The 23,222-nt window shown below is 42.8% G+C and overlaps 1 protein-coding gene across 4 annotated transcripts in view; it reads right to left on the bottom strand.

The window, feature by feature from the left end:
* INPP5F (inositol polyphosphate-5-phosphatase F) overlaps positions 1 to 23,222 on the bottom strand; it is a 138,377-nt gene that overhangs the window by 68,107 nt on the left and 47,048 nt on the right. For all 4 annotated transcript variants that reach the window (XM_054521417.2, XM_054521418.2, XM_054521416.2 and 1 more), the window contains 1 exon segment: positions 7,914 to 7,994. Coding sequence is in view for 2 of the 4 variants with exons in the window: in XM_054521416.2 (XP_054377391.1) it covers positions 7,914 to 7,994 (81 nt within the window). In the remaining 2 variants the exon portion in view is untranslated.

Raw genomic sequence — 23,222 nt, 5'->3', positions numbered from 1 at the left:
TAGTGCCATACAGCAAAGTCTCCATAGACAGAAGACTAAAATCAGTATTAAAATCATATGCATAACACACTTTACCATCTTAATGACTGAGACATCATCACCACTTCAAAAGTAGAGGAACAGCAGATGGCGAGTATTATTTTAATGAATGAGATCTACTTGAGTGAATTTTTGTCTAGGATTGTTCAGTACCATCAGTAGTAATTCAGTTAATTACTAAACAAAGAGCCTCTATTGCCACATTAATCAAGACTCCTGACAATTTTCTCTTCAAACTAGTCCTGAATATATTGTGGGACATATTCCTTTACTAATGAATCTTTTTGCTTTTTATCTTCAGATACTTCTTACCCTAATTGAGCTTATCCTCTTCTCAATCTTGAAAATACATTTTAACTTGAAGAACTTTTGTGATCTATTTTAAATCTCCAGCCTAAAGCAGTCTTTTCCTGGATGTCTGTGTAAAGATATGACTATACCCAGACATTACACAGAAAATGAAGAGAAGAAACACATCAATCATGTGGGCCTTTTGCACAGCTGCGTACTCTGCCAAGAACCAGGCCTTTTGCACAGCTGCATACTCTGCCAAGAACTACCTCTCCTCTCAATGCCTCCCCCTCCCACCCCTGGCCCTGTCCGTATGAGATGCTTTCCATCCTAGAACCCCAGCTCCACCCATATGAGATGCTTTCCATCCAGGAGCACCAGCTCCACCCATGAGATGCTTTCCATCCAGAAGCCCCAGCTCCACCCAGTTAGGCTCTTCTGTCATACACACCACAGCACCCCACACTTGTCTTCAGATGATTACGTTTTTAATGGTAAAACTGTGTGACTGGTAATTAACATCTATCACTCAGATTCTGAGTCTAGGTTTCTAGAAGCTTCGACCTGCAGCCCCAGCTTGTTCAACCTGCAGCCTCAGCACTGAGTACAGGCCGTGGGACACAGTAGGTACTCCATAGATACTTGTTAAATCCATAAGTACTCGCTGAATATTTCTGAATTGCCCTGCAGTGGGCCAGCACACAGAGACACAGCAGGTAAGCAGAATAGACATGGCCCCAGCTGCTGTCTTCTTGGAGGTTATTTCCATGAGAAGACAGACAAAAAAGAAAAAGAAAAAATTAATATGTAATTACAACTGTGATATGAAATTGACTACCATTCTTTTTTTTGAGATGGAGTCTCACTCTGTCACCCAGGCTGGAGTGCAGTGGCGAGATCTCAGCTCACTGCAGCATCCACCTCCTGGGTTCAAGCAATTTTCATGCCTCAGCCTCCCGAGTGGCTGGGATTACAGGCGCATGCCACAGTGCCCAGCTAATTTTGGTATTTTTAGTAGAGATGGGGTTTCACCATGCGTTCAGGCTGGTCTCAAATTCCTGACCTCAAGTGACCTGCCTGCCTCAGCCTCCCAAAGTGCTAGGATTACAGGTGTGAGCCACCACATGCCCGGCCTTGACTACCATTTTTATTTCCTCCTGGATACTAAAATGAATTTTTTTAATGTTGATTTTTCACAGATCTATACTTTTCTTTCACCTATTTGATGCATTACACATCCCTCCTACTTTCTGTTCCTCATACTAATAAATCTCGGCCGCGAGCAGTGGCTCATGCCTGTAATCCCAGCACTTTGGGAGGCTGAGGCAGGCCGATCACCTGAGGTCAGGAGTTCGAGACCAGTCTGGCCAACATGGGGAAACCCCATCTCCACTAAAACTACAAAAATAAGCCGGGCATGGTGACGCATGCCTGTAATCTCAGCTACTCGGAGGCTGAGGCAGGAGAATCGCTTGAACCCAGGAGGCTGAGGTTGCAGTGAGCCAAGATTGCACCACTGCACTCCAGCCTGGGTGACAGAATAAGACTCCGTCTCAAAAATAAATAAATAAATAAATAAATAAAATAAGTCCCAACTGGTCAAATCAAAGTCAGACACGTTTGAGTTGTCGGAAGACAGACTACATTACACCCTGGCTGAAGTCCACCTGCCTGCAAATGTCTGAGGAAGAGGTCTTGCAACCCGAAAATAGGCTAAGGGTTCTAAATAGATATTTTCTAGGCATTAGGGCAAATAGAACCATTTTTTTTTTTTTTTGGCAGAGCTTGCTAAAAGGGCAGGCAATTATCAACAAAGGATAACACACACAAAAATAGTTTGAAATTCTTCTATCATATTTTTTTAAAAGAAACGTGTGGATTACAAAATAACTTTCACTAACGCTACTAATCTGTTATTACCAAAAACATTACTTTTTATACATTTTCACAATGTGGTCTTTTAGTGACTTGCTCTGTTTTTTGTTTTGTTTTGTTTTTTTGACAGAGTCTTGCTCTGTAGCCCAGGCTGGAGTGCAGTGGTGCGATCTTGGCTCACTGCAACATCTACCTCCTGGGTTCAAGTGATTCTCCTGCCTCAACCTCCCGGGTAGCTGGGATTACAGGTGCCCACCACCACACCCAGCTAATTTTTGTATTTTTAGTTGAGACGGGGTTTCACCATGTTGGCCAGGCTGGTCTCGAACTCCTGACCTCAAGCAATCCACCTGCCTCGGCCTCCCAAAGTGCCGGGATTACAGGTGTGAGTGACCATGTCGGGCCTGTGACTTGTTCTTATTACAGTTTCAGCAAAAATTAACATTAGAAAAATAGTCCATGTTTAAAATTTGTTCAAAATTGTGTAGCCACAACGTAAGTGGTTCTTGAGTAGAATATCTGATATCTATGAGGATCTTTAAGAGGGAAAAAAAAATAGTAATCAGCATACATTGAATTTTTGTTTTGTTTTGTTTGTTTTCCTGAGACACAGTCGTGCTCTGCCACCCAGGCTGGAGTGCAGTGGCGCGATCCCGGTTCACTGCAACCTCTGCCTCCCGGGCTCAAGCGATTCTCCTGCCTCAGCCTCCCAAGTAGCTGGGATTACAGGCGTGTGCCACCACACCCGGCTAATTTTGGTATTTTTAGTAGATACGGGGTTTCACCATGTTGGTCAGGCTGACCTCAAACTCCTGACCTCATGATCTGCCCACCTCAGCCTCCCAAAGTGCTGGGATTACAGGCGTGAGCCACCGCGCCTGGCTGAAATGCTTATTATTACCAAGAACTCACTCTATGTGAGTTTTATTAAATCTTTGCAATAACTGTATCAAGGAACTATGAGCTTTGCCTTATAGATGGGAACTGAGGCTTAAATGAGGTCACCTGATTTGAGGCAATTGTGTGATCTTTCAGAATTAGTCCACATCTGGAGTGGGTTCCTAGCCAATGATACTTGAGGACTGGCCTATCACACTGAAATGAGGGCAAGCAGCAGGAAACAGCAACACCAGAGTAGAAGGAATTCTTTTTGACATGCTTTTGTAATGAAGCATTTTGGTGGATATTATGTTCCTGTTATGGGCTAAACTGTTTCCCCTTAAAATTCATATGCTGAAGTCCTAACTCCCAGGACCTCAGAATATGATTATATTTAGAGACAGGGTCTTCAAAGGGGGTAATTAGGTTAAAATGAGTTTATTTGAGTGGGCTTTAATCCAAAATGACTGGTGTCATTACAAGATGAGGAAATTTAGACAGACACACACAGTTACAGAGGGAAGACCACGTGAAGACACAAGGGGATGGTGGCCATGTACAAGCCTAGGACAGAGGCTTCAGGAGGAACCAACCCAGCCAACACCTCGATTTCAGACTTCTGTGTTCCAGAACTGTGAGAAAATACGATTCCATTGTTTAAGCCACCCAGCTGGTGGCACTTTGCTATGACAGCAAACTAATACAGTTCCTAAGTCACGAGCACTTGCTCATTCCACAGAGCTCAGAGTTCAGTGACAGTCAGGAACAGCGGCATGGCTCACCCACGCCACTTCAAGACTCTCAATGACATCTGTTCAAATAAATTTATGTTCTCATCTCCCTAGGCGAGAAGAAAAATTTGTGCATTAATATGTGGAGAATAAGTAGGAGGGAAACAAGAGAGAGTTTCAGTATAGACATTTTATTCCCCTCATCCCCTATCCTCCAAAGATAAGATGTTTCTGGGGAAAATGCCCCTGAAGTAATTTTCTCAATTCTTTCTCACACACAGCAGGCACATACCTCCCTTCTAGCCAATCTGACCCAGGGCAAGAGCTTTAATCGGGGGCAGGGAGAGGAGAGGAGGAGGTATCCCTGAGGACAGATGAGGAGAGTAAGTAAGATGGGTGCTCACAGGCAAGGGGCTGGGGGCAGAGTGACATGGAGAGGGTTGGGAGGGAGGGAAAAGCAGCAGGGGCCCAGAAAAGTGTTTCCTTTGCTTCCTCCCCACTCTCTTTCTTAAGAGCCAAACCATTCAAGTGACGTGACAAGAAGAAGGAAAAAAAAGGTCCAAGGATTAGGAGAATGAAAAATTAAGAGAATTTCCCTGCCCTTTTTTCCTTTTTTATACTTTCTTTCTCCAGTACTCTACTCTCCACCTCTCCCCTCTTTCAAAATATCCTACATCACAGGTATTCTCACTGCCTATCAACCACCTATTTTGGGACCAAAGAACGGCAAGGAGGAGCAGTACATATAAAGGGGGCTGACCACAGATGACCATACCTTCACCGCCTCCTAAATGACCATACTTTGACTGTATCGTAAACTCATCAACCATTAACTAACTTACATTTGTACATTATTTATAGGAGACAGCTTCTGGGCTGTCTGCCAAGTCCAAACCCTCCTGCTCTGACTCCCACCTAGGGGATTGGGACTCTGGAGCACGTCTGACCTACATGACCCTGGCCAGGAGTCCCCTGGCCCAAGATGGGCAAAAAAGTCTCTTACCTAGAAGTCTAACATGGACTCACTACTCAATCTTTTTTGATTGCTGGTCAGTTTCCAGTCATTACAGGGAATATCGGATGTCAGTTGGTTTGAGGCTAAGGGTGTCATTTTAAAGGCAGAAATTTTGTCCTACATACACACAAACAGAGAAAGCCAAAAAGAGAGAATAAAAGAGACATAGAGGGAGAGGCAGTTTGTCAGAGACCAGCTGCCCCAATAAAGTAATCCTGGGTCCTGTACAACATCCATTTCTTTCTTGTTTTTGGTCCCTTGGGTTCTTCATTAAAAAGTGTGTTTTTGCATAAGCTGATAGGTTTGTATTTGCAACCAAAGAGCCTTGATCAAATAGTGATTTACAATTTACTAAGCACTTGCAGGTACAATAATCTCATTTGGGACTCACAGTACCCTATGGAAATGAAGAGACCAGTTTCTTTTACCTTGTGTAACAACTTAAGACATACAGGCCCTTGAACACTGGTAGCTGTCTTCTCAGCACCCAGCCACTACCCTGAAAGGACGTCCAGGTTACCCATGAGAGAGAGGAGGACTCAAGGACAGGCATTGTGAGATGAGAGACATGGAGAGAGGGTCCAGGTGAAGGAGAACTAAGGCCACCCAGGCAAACTCCCAGTGAATGTTGCTACGTGAATGACCCCAGCCAACACAACAGAGAAGAGCAGAGCTGCTCTGTCAACCCATAGAATCGTGAGAAATTACACACTGTTGTTGTTTTAAGCCATTAACTTTTGGGACTGGCTTGTTACATAACAAGAGATACATGAAACAGATGTTAGGCAGCTTCTCCTATATCTCAAAGCTAAATAAATACAGCTTGTCTTCAGGTCTCCTGATTGCAGGGATTTATTCACTGTGCTAAGATGTGACTGAAAATGAGAAAAATAACTCAAAAGTTTCATACTTGTCATTTAAATAACAGAAAACGAATTTTAGCTCAGAACACCCAGCTGTGAAATTATCCTGTCAGCATGTAAATGAATTAAAAATATATGTATGTAAATGTGGACAGGTAGGAGAGTGTTATTAAAATACTTGGTTACATGGTTACACAATGACTAAGTGCTTTTCTCCTCTGTGTTGAAAGAATTTTTTTAAAAAACCTACCAAATACAGAATATACAACAATGCTCATAGCAGTATTAGTTCTAACAGCAAAAAAAAAAAAAAAAAAAAAAAAAAAACTCAATTACCCAGTGAGAGGAAAAAGGACAAATCACGATATACTCATAAACAGTGAAAATAAGGAACTACAGTTTCATGGATAAATCTCAAAAATATAAATAAAAATAAGTGAAACAACAAAAACAACTCTATCATTTATATAAAATCCCCAAAATACCACCCTTAGCAAAGTCTTTAGGAATACATATATAACAAAAGCAAAAATGAAAACCAACAGAATACAAAATTCAAAATAGCAGGTTCCTTTAAGGGGAAGGAAATTGGAAACATTTGGGAAAAGGCACAGAGATGGCTCCGAACACATTGGTCATATTTCATTTCTTTTTTTTTTTTTTTGAGATGGAGTTTCGCTCCTGTTGCCCAGGCTGGAGTGCAATGGTGCAATCTCAGCTCACTGCAACCACCATCTCCCAGGTTGAAGCAATTCTCCTGCCTCAGCCTCCCGAGTAGCTGGGACTACAGACATGCGCCACCATGCCCATATAATTTTGGTACTTTTAGTAGAGACAGGGTTTCTCCATGTTGGTCAGGCCAGTCTCGAACTCCCAACCTCAGATGATCTGCCTGCCTCAGCCTCCCAAAGTTCTGGAATTACAGGCATGAGTCAATGCGCCTGGCCCATATTTCATTTCTTAACCTAGGTGGTAGATACATGCGTGTATTTTAAAACAATCTTACCGCACATCTGCGATAAACAGCTTTTTGAATTTGTAAAATATTTCATGATAAAAACACACTTTTAAAAACAACCAAAGAATCTAGCAAAGGAAAATTAGATTGTTCCAGATATACGTGCTTATTTCTAATACACAAAAATCAATCTAGCTCCCAAATGCTTAATGTTATTTTTAAATAAAAAGGACATACTATAAAGATATATACTCGCAATTATACAGAAATAATGGCAAAGCCTCCTATAATTCCTAACTCATCAAAATTGATACCAAAGGAAAAATATTTATTTAAATGTAGTGCTTAAAATATTTCATTTAGGCCAGGCATGGTGGCTCATGCCCGTAATCCTAGGACTTTGGGAGCCCAAGGCAGGGGGATTGCTGGAGGCCAGGGGTTTCAGACCAGTCTGGGCAACGTAGCAAGAACCCATCTCTAATTTTAAAAAGCTCCCTGAAGGGTAAGGCACCAAAAAAGAAAAAATAAAATTTCATTTGGCCCCTTTCAGTTAGCTTTTTGGGACCCGCCTGTATAATACCTGTTATACTTTCCCACTAACAAAATTCCCTTTAAACTGAGGACACAGGTGCCTGTCATTCCAAGTGAGGACCTGGTAAGTGACCTGGACTTCCCATCAATCTGCCTGTCCTGGATAGGGATCCCTGACAGGACCACATTGTGTGCTAAGAGACCCATACTCGTCTCTGGCAGAGCTGACTGCATTAGGAACAGACAGCTGACATAAAGCCAACCAGTCATGGTCTGCCACCTGCCTGCCTCTCCACTTTATTCCTACTACTCTCCTTTGAAATCGATGCATTTGCTATATCTTTCCCTCATGACACCTTCCACAATTATCAAATAATCATACGTTTATTTCCATGATTACTCTTTGATACCTGTCTTTCCTCCTAAACTGTAAGCTCCATAAGGGTAGAAACAGGTCTTTGCTCATTATTGTGTTCTACCAACAAGCACGATTCCTGACACACAGCAGGCATTCAGTAAGTTTTGTAACAGGAAGAAGAGTAATATTATGTCACCTTTTCTCTAAAGTTTTATTTCATTAAACTTATATGGAAATACACCCACTTTGAGCAGACCCAAAATTAAGACAAAGGAATCAAAGCTATAAGAGAATCTCATGTATCCTCAAAGAGGAAAACACCAAAAAATGCTACAATAAATTTGACAAGTTTAAGGAGTTTATAGAAACATACCTGAATGAAGTTGAATTTTCCCAATAACACCTTCTACCAACCCCAAACAAATGGGATTCCAGGCAAGAAGTAGATCAGTAGCTAAAATAAAATAGGAAGCAGAGATGAGAAAACATTCACCAGAAAATATATTAAAACAGTATCTTCAGCAGTGTATTGAAAAAAAATCAATGTCCCAAAAAAGCAGTATGAATATCCAAATGGAATACATTACCATAAAGCAATTTGTGACAAAGTATTAAATGTGAGGGCTGAATAAGACTTGGGATACAATAAGGCTTCGGACAGTTAAGGGGAGAGCAGTAACATTCAGAAACTCTTCCTAGATAGGAAGCAGTACCTTGGCGCCCTACAGTGGAGGAACGGGGCCATTACACTACAAGAGGGCAAACGGAGGAGCTGCGTGTGGTCCTACAGCACAGAGCCAGTCCAGGATCCAAAGACAGGGCCTAAGAAATTGCCACAGAGCTGTCCACTTACTGGATCACACTCTGGAAAATACATTTTCCCGAAGATGCTTATACCAAACAAAGAAATCCGGAAAGCAACTGCTCTTTTATCTGACATCCAGGACAAATACAATAGGAACTGTTTCCGTTTGAGTGCCTTCTACGTGCCAGGCATCTCAATCAGGGTTCCTCATCTAAACTACAGAACAGTGATTTGTTTTGGGTGACAGTTTTCTCACTTCTTCCATATGAGAAATTAAATGACACAAGCTGGTTCCATTCTAGACACACAAGAGAGAAGCAAATTCATTACATGCAACAGATGCCTAAGAACAGGGTTTATTCTCTTGTGTGACCCAGATTGCAAAAGGTTATATACATGGTAATAAATGTAACATTTGTGGTAGTTCAACAGGTGAAGATTAGCAAGAATGAAAACAATATTTGTCTTGGCAGAAAATTAAAATTACATTTTCATTATTATCATTTACAATTTATTTTAGTGAAACTTAAACACTCAATCTGTAACTCACAGAGTAATTATACACTTAATAGTTTAGCCTCCAAATTCATTTGAGTTTTGACTATTGCATCTTGAATGTCTTTGTTATGATACATTCAATGGAAGGCAAAAAAAGTTGACTTGTTTTTGGCTGGACGTGGTGGCTCATGCCTGTAATCCCAGCACTTTGGGAGGCTGAGGAGGGTAGATCGCTTGAGGTCAGGAGTTTGAGACCAGCTGGCCCACATGGTGAAACCTCATCTCTACAAAAATTAGCCAGGCATGGTGGCACACGCCTGTAGTCCCAGCTACTCAGGAGGCCGAGGCAGGAGAATCATTTGAACCCAGGAGGTGGAGGTTGCAGCGAGCCAAGATCGCACCACTGCACTCCAGCCCAGGCAACAGTGTGATACTGTTTTTATTGCAAGAATTAAAGCAAAATAAGAAATTTATTTTTTAAAGGCTATTATAATACATTATCATTTCTAATCTTGGCAACTCTGAGTTAAGTTTAAGGAGTCTCACTTTACAGATGAGGAAACAAATGCTGAGAAAAGTAAAACATGGTCAGGTCATACAATGGATCGGATCAAGGCTGCTACCAAAAACCAGGTCAGCCTGACGCTTAGCCCCTGCTCTAAACCTTTCTGTTACAGTGTCTCCTTCAGAAATTATACGTGGAACTCAGCAGTAAGACAGTGACTTTTAAATAACATGTACTATAAAATCAAAGAAAAAAAATCATCACCTATCCCACCACCCAGAGACAACTTCTTCAGCTACATTTCAGGGCATTTGTTTGTATACATACCAAACTGCAGCGCTATTAAATAAGCATTATTGATGGCAGCCGCAGCCTGTCTGGATGCATCCGGGGAGGCGCGGCCAGGGCTGTGCCCTCCGCGGAGCCAGCAGGGCAGAAAACAAGCCGGAGCGCTGCCCCCTACCAAGTTGGCAGGGCGGGAGCCCCATGCTCCTGGCACAGCTGCAGCCAGCAGAGGCTCCAGACCTGGGCATTCCTGTACTCTCAGGTACGCGGGAAGACCCCTCTTCCCCCGCAGGCTCAGAAGTGCCTGCTCCCACTCCCTGGCTTCTCTACCTGCTCCCAGCACCTGCTCTGGTGCAGAGCAAGTTGTGGCCGAGCCTGGGCACCGTCACGACCGGGTCGGGTGTGCACAGGTTTGGACAGTGCTGTCACACCAGCTCCCTGCCGCCTCAGCCCCCTCTGGACTTTGGGCGCCGATAAGCGTGGGAGAGAGGCCAGCAGGGGTGAGGGCAGCTCCAAGTGGGCCTGCAGGCACCCCTCGGCCCAAACAGCCTGGGCAGTGGAGGGAGACAGACACAGGTTCCTGTCCAGAAAGGGGCAGGTCACAGGTAAAAACCCCACCTTCAAGCCAGGGACGACCTGAAGCCTGGAGTCTGAGCTGCGGGTTCCGGGTGGAGTCCGTGAGCTGGAGTAAGAACTCAGGGTGCTTTCTCCAGGCCGTCCGTGGCCTCCCATGGACCAATCAGCACACACTTCCTCCATTCTGAGCCCATAAAAATCCCGGACTCAGCCAGACTCACAGACTTCCGGACCACCAGCTGCGGGAGGGAGCTGCCCCCTTCGGGTCTCCTCATTGGATGACCTGCCGGCAAAAAGGAGCTACCCACTTCAGGTCTCCTGAGAGCTCTTCTGGGGCTCAATGAAGCTGCTCTCTGCCTTGCTCACCCTCCAGTTGTCCACATACCTTGCGTACCTCATTTTTCCTGGACACGGGACCCCTGAATGGTGGGACTGAAAAAGCTGTAACACAAATAGGACCAAAACACGCCCCCTGCTCACCAGGTTATGGGCAACAAGGAGGAAAGGGCTGCGGCCCTTCGGGAACACCAGACGTAGGGGCTCTCTGAGCCAGGGCTGTGACAGTGGGGCTCTGCAGTTCCTGGCATCTCCAAGCTTCCGGGCATCACTGCATTCCCTAGTGCCTGCAGTGGAAGCTGCTTGTGGTATGCCTGGTCCAGCCACAGCCTTGCACAAAGCCAGTGCCTGTACCGGTGCCTGGAGCTGCCTGCCCTGCCACGGCTGGCACACCTGGCTGTGCACAGTGGCTGGACCCCACGCTCACTCACACACCACTCACCGCTCCGCACCTGGCTTGCCACTGGCGGGCATGGGATCCGGGCTGGTAGTGCAAGCTGAGCGCAGCTTGCCAAGCCAGGAGGGTGGAAAAAGCCCAGTGGACCCGAGGAAAACTCAGGCAAAGGTGCCACTGGCCACAGAAGTGTCCAGGTGGAAAAGCAACACCCCAAGGATCCCATGACATTATAGTATTTTAAGTAATTTTTTCTAACATTTCTAACATAATTTTTCTAACATTTCATGAGTATTTTCTTCTTTAAAATATTCTTCAAGATTATAACTTCATGGTGACATAATTTTCCACTTAAGGAAGTACTTCCTCAAAGAAAGCATTTAAGTGATTTGAAGTTTTTCCCCCATCATAAAAAACACTGTGATAAATGATGAATATTATGCGAATATTTGCCTCTCTAATAGCTTTTGGATAGATTCCTGGGAATTAAATTAATAGGTTAAAACCTTAAAAATGTAAACTTCTCAAATAAGACCAAATTGTTTGCTACAAAGGTTACATACCAAGTTAGATTTCTGCCAGAAGCATATGAATTTCTTTTTTGAATTAAAATAAATTTTTTTTTTTAAAGCAAGGCCAGGCACAGTGGCTCACGCCTGTAACCCCAACACTTTGGGAGGTCAAGGTGAGTGGATTGCTTGAGGCCAGGAGTTCAGCCTGGCCAACATGGTAAAACCTCATCTCTACTAAAAATACACAAAAAATTAGCTGGGCGTGGTGGTGCGTGCCTGTAATCCCAGCTTCTTGGGAGGCTGAGGCATGAGAATTGCTTGAACCAGGAGTGGAGGCTGCAGTGAACTGAGATCATACCACTGCACTCCAGCCTGGGGGTCAGAGCAAGATTCTGTCTCAAAAAAAAAAAAAAAATTAATAATTTTGAGTTAAAAATTTAGAATTTATCTAATTTTGCTAATTTGATGGCGTCTGGCATCTATTGCCTAACATGATGTTTATTTCCTTTCTATTGCTGATAAGATTAAACACTTAATTATAAAATCGGCTGCTTATGGCCGGGCATGGTGGCTCATGCCTATAATCCCAGCACTTTGGAAGGCCGAGGCGGGAGGATCACTTGAGGTCAGCAGTTCGAGACCAGCCTGGCCAACATGGAGAAACCCCGTCTCTACTAAAAATACAAAAATTAGCTGAACGTGTTGGCACACACCTGTAATCCCAGCTACTTGGGAGGCTGAGGCACAAGAATTGCTTGAATCCGGGAAGTAGAGGTTGCTGTGAGCCAAGATTACATCACTGCACTCAACTGCAGCCTGGGCGACAGAGCAAGACTCTGTCTCAAAAAAAAAAAAAAAATTTTTGGCTGCTTATATGTCATGTCATCTTCTATGATTTTCTTGTTCATGCCTCCTAATTTTTGTTTATATCTTTCATTGACTTACAAGCTCCTTTCACATTAAGGACTTCAACTCTTTGACATGTTTGCAAATATTTTCAGTTTTTAATTTTTATATCTTTTGGCTTACAAACTTGTTCCTTAGTTACCGTATTTACTGATTTCATCTCTGTTAGTTGTTAACTATTTAACCCTAATGCCAGTGGAATAAAGATACCATGATTTCTTTCCAAATAGTGGGCCAGAATCCCTTTATCAGGCAGACCATGTCTCAACATCTGCCAACACAGATGCCCCTGCTAAGGAAAGAGCTCCAGCTACCCAGAACCCTTGACCTTAGATGAACAGACCACAGTTGTAGGACTCTATCCCTTGGGTACCAAATAAGCTTTAGGAATACAGAAAAGGAAGGAAAAAACAGAGTTAAAGCAGTCACGGAGGGTCATGTAGAAGAAGTGGCGCATCAGGCATAAGGACAGCAGCAAGAAAAATAATACAGCAGAAAAAAAAGTACAAGATTTGTTCTGCTATGTGTCCCGAAGTGGCACATCAGGCATAAGGACAACAGCAAGAAAAATAATACAGCAGAAAAAAAAGTACAAGATTTGTTCTGCTATGTGTCCCATCATTGGAGAAACACATATCAAGTACTTGCCAGGAACCAGACACTGTATCACGTTAAGATGATACAAAAATAATGAAGCAAACAGTGTAAATAACAGAAGACCAGTAGGTACACTGGAGATATGAATTGATAATGCTAGAAAAGTAAACTAAGGCCAACTGTGGAAAAACTTAAATAAACAGTAATGAGCCTGGCCGGGCACGGTGGCTCACACATGTAATCCCAGCACTTTGGGAGGCCAAGGCAGGCAGATCACAGGTCAGGAGTTCAAGACCAGGCTGACCAACATGGTGAAACCCCATCTCTACTAAAAATACAAAAATTAGCCAAGCATGGTGGCACACGCCTGTAATCCCAGCTACTCAGGAGGCTAAGGCAGGAGAATCACTTGAACCCAGGAAGTGGAGGTTGCAGTGAGCCGAGATCATGACACTGCACTCCAGCCTGGGTGACAGAGTGAGGTTTCATTTCAAAAAAAAAAAAAAAAAAGGAATGAGTCTGAGCTTCCTGGAGACCACAGCAAGCAGATAATAATAATAACATAAGTAAGATAAGATTACGGCCAGGGATTACATCACAAGGTTGATGTATGTAACTAAGGAAACCTTACCCAAAAGTTAAATCGTGTTTTCAGTCGTTCAGAAGGTCCATTGTAAGAGACAGTTCTACATCAAGACCTAGTGAACACATAGATGTATATAAGTACCAGAAACAAAACTTTCATGAAATAGTATTTGAAAAGAGGTGGAGATTGGGAGTAAGAAACCCACTTGGGTTACTGCAAAAGTCTTGGCTTGAAATGACACGAAAGGTCATGGAAAAAAGAGCTCGAGAAAAAAAAAAGAAAAGAAAAAAATAACAACAAAAAAAGATTAAAAAAAAAAACAAAACAAAAGAAAAAGAAAAGAGAAGAGCTTAGGGAGTGAGCTGGTAGTGGGTGAAGAATCCACAGGAGGAGATGAACATGGAAGTCCTCAAAAGAAGCTATGTGCAGGATGGGGAGAGGGCAAATCAAAGATGACACTCACTGAGACACCTATTCTCTCCTGAGTGGGAAACAGCAAGAGGGAGAATGGCAGAAAGGATAGGGTATACAGCAGCTGAAAGGAAGGGCCAATGAGAACCTCCTCATTCAATACCCTTTTCCATCTTTGGCATTGTGAACCATGTAAATGCATCATCCGGTCAAGAAAATAAGATTTCAACTTAAAAAAAATAGAAAAAAACTATAAAAATGTCTGTGTTGTGGTCTAATGACTAAAAACAATAGTCATTAGTAGTCGAGAATGAAAACCAGTTAAACCCATAAGACTGAGTTCATGATGAGATGATCAAGAAGAAATAACTGGATTTAAGAACAAGAGGAGGGACTAGGCTCAGTGGCTCATGCCTGTAATCCCAGCATTTTACGAGGCTGAAGCAGGAGGATTACTTGAGGTCAGGGGTTTGAGACCAGCTTGGGCAACACAGCAAGATCCCCTGCCTCTATAAAATATTAACCAGGTGTGGCGGCACGCACCTGTAGTCCCAGCTACTCAGGACGCTGAGGCAGGAGGATCACTTGAGCCCAGGAATTTGAGGCTGCAGTGAGCTCTGATGGTGCCATTGCACTCCAGCCTGGGGGACAGAGCGAGACTCCATCTCAAAAAAAACCAAAAAACGAAAACAAGAAAGAGATATGATGAAGAAGGAAAAGAAGACAGATGACAAAAAAAAAATGCTACAGGTATAAAAGCTAACCTTGGAAAGGAAAGAAGATACTATTTTTTTCTTCTAAGTCTGGAAAAAAAGATGAAAGACTAAACATAGAAATGGAGAAGAGAAGCAGATGAGTGTATCCTATGCCCTTGACTCAGTAAAAACAGGAGTCAAAGTCGTCTTTGTTTTAGCAAGGGGAAGGACGGAGGAGTAACGGGGCACTGGAGGCTAGGTGTGGGAAAGGAATTTGGAAAGTCAATTTGCAAGTGTTCTATGTGTGCTTGAAATGTATGTATATTTTTTAACTCAATGTTGTCAAGAAAAAGGGGGGGAGTCAATCCATCAGTGGGTCATCAAATCAATTTCTTATAAAGAGATCAGCATTAATAGCACTAAAACAGAATAGAAGAGAAAACAAAAACCACAGTGTAAGGAGAAATATTTAATGAAACTTTTGTTTCTGGTACAACCTTGTGAATTATTCTGCTCAGCTCCTCTATGTACTTGCTAACTTTTCTGACTGCTTCACCTATTAGTTTTTAAGACAGGTCTTACTTTTTAAAATCTCATGCTTTATTTTCTTCCTTATTTTTATATCTCTCAGGATTATTATATTTTCCTGGTGAACTGCTCTGCTTATCAGGACGTAATAACCGGTTTTATTTCAAATAATACTTTCTTCCCTAAAGTCTAGTTGGTATAACATTAATATTGTAAAAGAAACACATTAGGCATTAAAAAGGGATAAATATGAATATTGCTAACTACCTGTCCAACTCCCACAGCCTTGGGAATAAAGTCCAAATTCCTTGGAAAGGCTTGTGAGACCCTGCATATGCTAGTCCTGTCCATCCCCCTCCTGCCCCCCATCCCCAGCTACCTGGCCTTCAGTCATCCTGAACTATGTGCAGCCTGGGCCTGGAATGCGACTCCCCACCCACTTCTGCCTGCCCTTCATTCCAGACTTAGAACAAGGGTCAGTCCTCTTCCCGGACACATTCCCCACTCCACCCACACCCAGCAGAGCTGACCAGACTCTCTCGTGTGGATCCCCTAAACCCTGTGCATATTCCCATCATGGCATCTTACTTTGGTTTAGTGCATGTCATTACTGACTTGCCTGTCTCCTTTACTGAACAGGAACTCATCAGGAAGAGGAAGCTCACTTAGACCTTGTCTCCTCGAGCTTCTGTTCCCAGTGCATGGTACACAGAAGGCTCCCAAATGGATGGGTAAACACATGATGTAGAAAGGGGAGGCAAGTTGAAATCAGATCATTTGCACAGAATCAAGTTGGAAGGATTGACTACTTAAGGTGGCAAAAGTCAAGTCATCTCATCTGGTCTATTTGAGACAAAGACATTAAGGCTGGCATAGGTAAAGTAACTGCCCAACACTGCACAGCTTGTTAACATCAAAACACTTTCCCACTCTCAGACTAGGGCTCTTTCTTTCTTTTTTTTCTTAGCCGGATGGAGTTTCACTCTTGTCGCCCAGGCTGGAGTGCAATGGCGCGATCTCGGCTCACGGCAACCTCCACCTCCCAGGTTCAAGCAATTCTCTTGCCTTAGCCTCCCAAGTAGCTGGGATAACAGGCCTGTGCCACCACGCTGGGCTAATTTTGTATTTTTAGTAGAGACGAGGTTTCACCATGTTGGTCAGACTGGTCTCAAACTTGTGACCTCAGGTAATCCACCCACCTCAGCCTCCCAAAGTGCTGGGATTACAGGCGTGAGCTACTGCACCAAGCCAGACCAGGGCTCTTTCTAACACCATAAATTTCTCTACCAAATTCTCTCTGGTGCAATCCTCTCATGTTTGTATGGGGCTTTCAGCTCACCACCATCATCCCAGGTACTCCAAAATGCCTTTTTTTCTTGCCAAGTCCTATTGGTTGTATCTCCTCAATAACTGATGAATCTTTCACTTCTCTTGACCCCTACTGCTACTATCCTTGCCCAGGGCCAAGACCTTCACCATCTGGATCATTTAAAAAGCTGTTGTCTGGCCAGGTGCAGTGGCTCATGCCTGTAATGCCAGCACTTTGGGAGGCCAAGGCAGGTAGATCACGAGGTCAGTTTAAGACCAGCCTGGCCAAGATGATAAAACTCTGTCTCTAATAAAAATACAAAAAAAATTAACCAGGCATGGTGGCGAGTGCCTGTAATCCCAGCTACTTGGGAAACTGAAGCAGAGAATTGCTTGAACCCGGGAGGCAGAGGTTGCGGTGAGCTGAGAGCGTGCCACTGCACTCCAGCCTGGACAACAGAGCGAGACTCTGTCTCATAAAATAAATAAATAAATAAATAAGTAAAATAACAAATAAAAAGCTGTTGTCGGGCCGGGCACAGTGGCTCATGCCTGTAAACCCAGCACTTTGGGAGACCAGAATGAGGCTGAAGAACTTGAGGTCAGGAGTTCGAGACCAGCCTGGCTAACATGATGAAACCCCATCTCTACTAAAAACACAAAAATTAGCCAGGCATGGTGGCAAGCACCTGTAATCCCAGCTACTTGGGAGCACCAGGTGGGAGAATCACTTGAACCTGGGAGGCGGAGGTTGCAGTGAGCTGAGATCTAACTAATCGGCAACAGAGAGACTCCATCTCAAAAAAAATAAATAATGGCCGGGCACGGTGGCTCATGCCTGTAATCCCAGCACTTTGGGAGGTCGAGGTGGGTGGATCACCTGAGGTCAGGAATTTGAGACCAACCTGGCCAACATGGTGAAACCCTGTCTCTACTAAAAATACAAAAATTAGCCAGGCATGCTGGTTAGCACCTGTAATCCCAGCTACTTGGGAGGCTGAGGCAGGAGAACGGCTTGAACCCAGGAGGCGTAGGTTGCAATGAGCCAAGACCACGCCACTGCACTCCAGCCTGGGTGACAAGAGCAAAACTCCACCTCAAGAAAAAATAAAAATAAAAATAAATAAATAAAAATAAAAAGCTGTTGTTGGCCTCTAGCAGGCTGCTTAACACATAGCAGACACTCAGATGTCTACTGAAGGCAAAGAAGACTAAATAGTTTGGTACTGCTGGCCATGCAGAATAAGACAGGGCAGGAAGAATGAGGCTGAAGAACTAAACAGGAACCCACTCAGCGGGACAACAGGTAGTAAATTCAGGAGCCGCTTGCTCCAGCAGGGCAGATTTGGATTTGAGATAGAACACCGGACAAATCTGTAGAGGATGAACATGAAGGGGCCTGAAGCCAGAGCCAGGAGACAGGAAAGAATGTGCAAGGGTGACCTGGGGCTGACTGTAGAACTGGAAAGCTGGACAGAATTCAGCTACTTTTATGTGCTATAGATGTAGTCTGCATTTGGTGTCCTGGGTGAAGAATCCTAGCTCTACTACAGTCTCTGAACCCCTCTCAGCTTCAGTTTCCTCCTTCGTAAACAGAATTCCATCTAACTTAGCCGGACACCTGTAGTCTCAGGTTTTCACAAGGATTATGTGAAAAGTGCCCAGCATCTGTCACATAATAAATGTTAGTAACTTTCACATCAAGTTGAGAAATGTGTATGCATTTAAAACTCCAGGCTCCTACCATCCAGTAACCTCTCCATAATTTAAGGGTCTTCATATGGCTTAAAAGAAAAAAGTATGGGGCCGGGCACAGTGGCTCGCGCCTGTAATCCCAGCATTTTGGGAGGCCGAGGCAGGCAGATGATAAGGTCAGGAGTTTGAGACCAGCCTGGCCAACATGGTGAAACCCTGTCTCTACTAAAAACACAAAAATTAGCTGGGCATGGTGGCAGGTGCCTGTAATCCCACCTACTCGGAAGGCTGAGGCAGGAGAATCACTTGAAACCAGAAGGCGGAGGTTGCAGTGAGCCAAGATGGCACCACTGCACTCCAGCCTGGGCGAAAGAGCGAAACTCCGTCTCAAAAAAAAAAAGAAAAAAGTATGAAAGAAAAAACCCAACTTCAATACATTTTTCTATTATTAAAACTCATGGTAGGACCATAATTCCTGAAAACCTTCTCAGAGTAAGAAATGCTTCACGGAAATATCTTAATGCCTAGATATGCCCCAGAATTCTATTTTCTCAGAATGGGAAACATTGACCTGCAGCTCTGATACAGCATAAAACTGGGCATCCAGCATTCAGTCCCAACAACCAAATTCTGGTCCAAATGGTAAATCGAGCATGACTGCTGACTTCCTGCCCTGCCCCTACACCCACTACATACACAGGAGAGAGGGAGAATCTAGAAAAGGCAGAATCTCAAGGGAGGTAAAAACATGCTTGGGAAAGACACGGTTACTGGTAAACTCCAGTTCCATATGTGAGTAAGTACGAGGTCCTAAGGCTGGGGAAACTACAGAAGAATATAAATAGAAAGTGTAAATTTTAATAAGCAACAATACCTGACAAAATTTCCGTTATCCAATAGAAAATAGGGGAAAATGGCAGGAGCAATAAAAATTAAGAAAAGCATAATAAATGGAAAACATAAATAAAAGGTAGAAATAACTTCTAATACATTTATAGTTACAATAAATGTAAACAGTTTCAACTAACCAATGAAAAGACAGACTACTGGCTGGGTGTGGTAGCTTACACCTGTAAACCAAAACTTTGGGAGGCTGAGACAGGCAGATTGCTTGAGCCCAGGAGTTCAAGACCAGTCTGGGCAACATGGCAAAACACCGTCTCTACAAAAAATACAAAAAATTAGCCAGGCACCTGTAGTTCCAGCCACCTAGGAGGCTAAAGTGGGAGGATCACCTGAGCCCAGGAGGTCAAGGATGCAGTGACCCATGATCACGGCACTGCACTCCAGCCTGGGTGGCAAATTAAGACCCTATCTCAAAAATAAAGAAATAAATACAGACAGACAATTAAGTCTGAATCCATCAGTTTATTTAATTCTATGGCTATTTATAGTTTACCACTACATACCTGCAGTCCAGCATAACAGGCACTCATTCAATAGCTATTGAACAAAATTTAAAAAATAAGCATCAAATAATAAAAATAAATTTTTCCTACCAATTGCTTATTTTCATTGACGTGTAATAAGAATACCATCTTAAGTTTTTATTGTTTTTGAAGTTAGCCCCAAATATCAGTCTTTGCTATGCAGGCACTTTTATTTATGTATTTATTTTCCTCTTTTATACAAACCAGGAATGAGCTTGGATTTTTAATTTCAGGTGCTTTTAATAATAAAAGCATTTATCTTTCAATAAATATAATACATGATGAGAATATGGTTTCTCAAAATGAAAGACTCACCTAAAACTTCTGGGCAATTTTTTTTTCCCCTTGAGACAAGGTCTCACTCTGCTACCCAGACTGAAGTGCAGTAGCTTGATCATAACTCACTGCAGCCTCCAACTCCTCGACTCAATCAATCCTCTCACCTCAGCTTCCCAAGTAGCTGGGAATACAGGTACATGCCATGATGCCCAGCTCATTTTTTTTTTTCTTTTAGTAGAGATAAGGTCTATCTATATTGCCCAGGCTGGTCTCAAACTCCTGGACTCAAGTGATCCTCCCACATCAGCCTCCCAAAATGCTGGGATTACAGGCATGAGCCACCATGCCTGGCCTAGGCAATTTAAATTATCTTGAAATTTTTACGTTATCTTGAAAACTCTAGCAGGTACACAAAACTTCTCATACTAACATAGAGAAAAGAGACACAAGACAATAGAGGAAGGCCTGAAGCAGGTACTGTAACTGACACAAGAAGGGAGACTGTGTGTGTCGTGTCGAGCTGCTCTGACTTTGCTGCCTGGTATAGCGCCTGGCATACAGCTGACACTTCAAAATGTGTGTGTGTGTGTGTGTATTTAAAATCTGTGGCTCTTCACTAAAGAAATAAAACAAGTTGGCATTAAAGAGTCTGTCTGTACAGAGGACATGTGTAGACAGTATTAGTCCAGGCATATGCAGCAAATGCCCTTAGTAGTAGATATCCTACTGACCATATTAATGGCTACTCTGGGGGCAGAAGGCACTGGAATGGCAGAGAAAATGGCCAGCGGGCTCATACTATCCTTCTGCAAAGAATAACTATGTAACTGATCTAATCCAACAAATGTATTGTTTTCTAATCTTTCCTTCAGAAGGTATACTGTAATGTGGCATACAAATTCCAAAAAAAGAAAAATTTAAAATTCACAAATAAATTGTAAAATTTAAGATCATCAACATTATCTATAAGGAAAAGAGTTGCTTACAAATTACAAAAGTATAGCATTTTTGAAATAATGCCAAATTTTAGTGAAATAATAATGTAACATACACCCAAAGTCATAAGTATTTTCAATAAGCTCAGTTTGACCCAATAGGTCAACATTTCCACTCTTATTTCAGATACATTTGGCAGTACATGGCTTCTATTTTCATATGCCCTCCTCTTCCTGGTACACAGAAAACAAGTGATTAAGTACTGTGTGCCTGCACAGAGCATGAGTCACTCATTCCAAGATGGAAGAATGAAGGCACTCCCTCAGCCCAAGAACAAGCCTGGGTTTTAAAGCACAGCTGCTAAAGCCTATAGGCACTTTCACTGTGTCTTAAAAGAAAGAAAAAAAAAGGTATCAGGGTATGCACAAATAATCAGACCCATATTTCATTTCCTGCTAAAGACAAAGGATATTACTGCTCTAAAAAGGCAATCACCAACACAAAATCAAACAGATGAGGAAAAGGGTTTTAGAATGAGAAACTAAAAGTTCCAATTGTTAGCTCATTTATGCTTTAATTCTCAGAATTAGGCCAGGAAAACAGGTTAAGGAATAATTTGATTCAGGTGCTATCTTATAAATGCAACGTTTGATACACATGTCCTTGAACTCTCTAATGGTAATTATTCTCCAGCATTCCACAAGCTAAAGAGCTAATCCAATTTAGAAGTTCTAGCAGCTGGTGATTTCCCAGTCTTAAATCTAACTCAGTGGTTATCAGTGCTGGCTGCTCATTATCACCATCTAGGAGCTTTATAATACTAATCCCTGAGCATCAGAGATGGTCTCAATTGGTTAGGGTGGGGCCCTGGAATAGGTATTCTTTAAATCTCCCCCTGGTGATTCTACTGTACAGCCAGCTTGAGAATCACTGGTCTAAATGATTATAGGTCACTGGGAAGGACCTGTATTAGTAACTTGGTCTTATCAGTCTGACTGAAAGATGATGCCTGTAGCACACACAACTTTAAACTCTCATGTAATAAATATAAACTGCATAAAGATCTCGTAATATAGGGAGGTGGCATAAAAGCTGGTCTAAACTAGCAGAAGGAAATACACTTCAAAAAGTAACCACAAGAATATTTAAAAGATTAGAGATACTACCTAGAAAAGAAAGTTAATTTCCAGGCCAGGCACAGTGGCTCATGTCTGTAATCCCAGCACTTTGGGGGGCCCAGAGAGGAGGATCACTTGAGCCCAGGGGTTTGAGACCAGCCTGGACAACACAGCAAGACTCTGTCTCTATAAAAAATTTTTTTAAAAAATTAGCCAGGTGTGGTGGTGCCCACGTGTAATCCTAGCTACTCAGGAGGCTGAGGTGGGAGGATCACCTGAGCCCAGGAGTTCGAGGCTGCAGTGAGCTATCCCACATTCCAGCCTGGGCGACAGAGAAAGACCCTGTCTCTAAAAAACTTAAAAATTTCTAGACATTTTTATTTAAAAAGGGATCTAATTACAGCACAGCAAGACGGCCACAAAGTTTTGATCATCATGAAGGAAATTAGAAATTGGTTCTTAAACTCTACAATATCCAAACACAAAATTGTTGATTCTCTATATGAAGCATAAAGTCCTAACTGTCACATCTCAAGAAAAGACCCAAAGCAACTCAAAAAGGAACAGAGGACAACTAAACAAAAGGACTTTCATGAAAGGTCCCACAATGTAATTAGGACATTTCAGCCTAGGAGGACCTGACGGAAACGAATACAACTATGAAAGGTATAGACTTAACTCTATGCCACTTAATACCAGTACGGGAAACCTACACATTTAAAAGTCATGGTCTGGGCTGGGTGCAGTGGCCCATGCCTGTAATCCGAGAACTTTGGGAGGTTGAGGCAGGAGGACTGCTTGAGGCCAGGAGTTCAAGACTAACCTGGCCAACATAGTGAGACCCCGTTTCTATTATTTAAAAAAAGGAAAAGTCATGGTTTGGGAATGAAAAAGGAAGTACAGCTTAAATTACAAATTTCCAAACTCATTACCTTAAGAACCTGAAAGTAACAATCACCTCAAACAAAGATTAGATAAATCCTTGGGTGATGCATTCATAATGCATCACCCAAGAAACACGGCAATGTGTTGGGATATACCCCTCACCTTTTGCTGTCCCCAAAACTGTCTTTTGATATCACTTTCAAAAACAGGATTTTGAGAGCTAAATCAAAGCACAGATGAGCTAAGAATTGGTATTTTCCTTTCCTCATTTTAGAGCTATTAACAGAGAAGTTGGGATTACAGATGCTCGCCACCATGCCCAACTAATTTTTGTATTTTCAGTAGAGACAGGGTTTCACCATGTTGGCCAGGCAGGTCTCAAACTCCTGACCTCAGG

Source organism: Pongo abelii, chromosome 8, assembly GCF_028885655.2.
Source record: "Pongo abelii isolate AG06213 chromosome 8, NHGRI_mPonAbe1-v2.0_pri, whole genome shotgun sequence".
NCBI lineage: Eukaryota > Metazoa > Chordata > Mammalia > Primates > Hominidae > Pongo > Pongo abelii.
The sequence above is the reverse complement of the archived record's forward strand: the minus strand, read 5'-3'. Positions and strand labels throughout refer to the sequence as shown.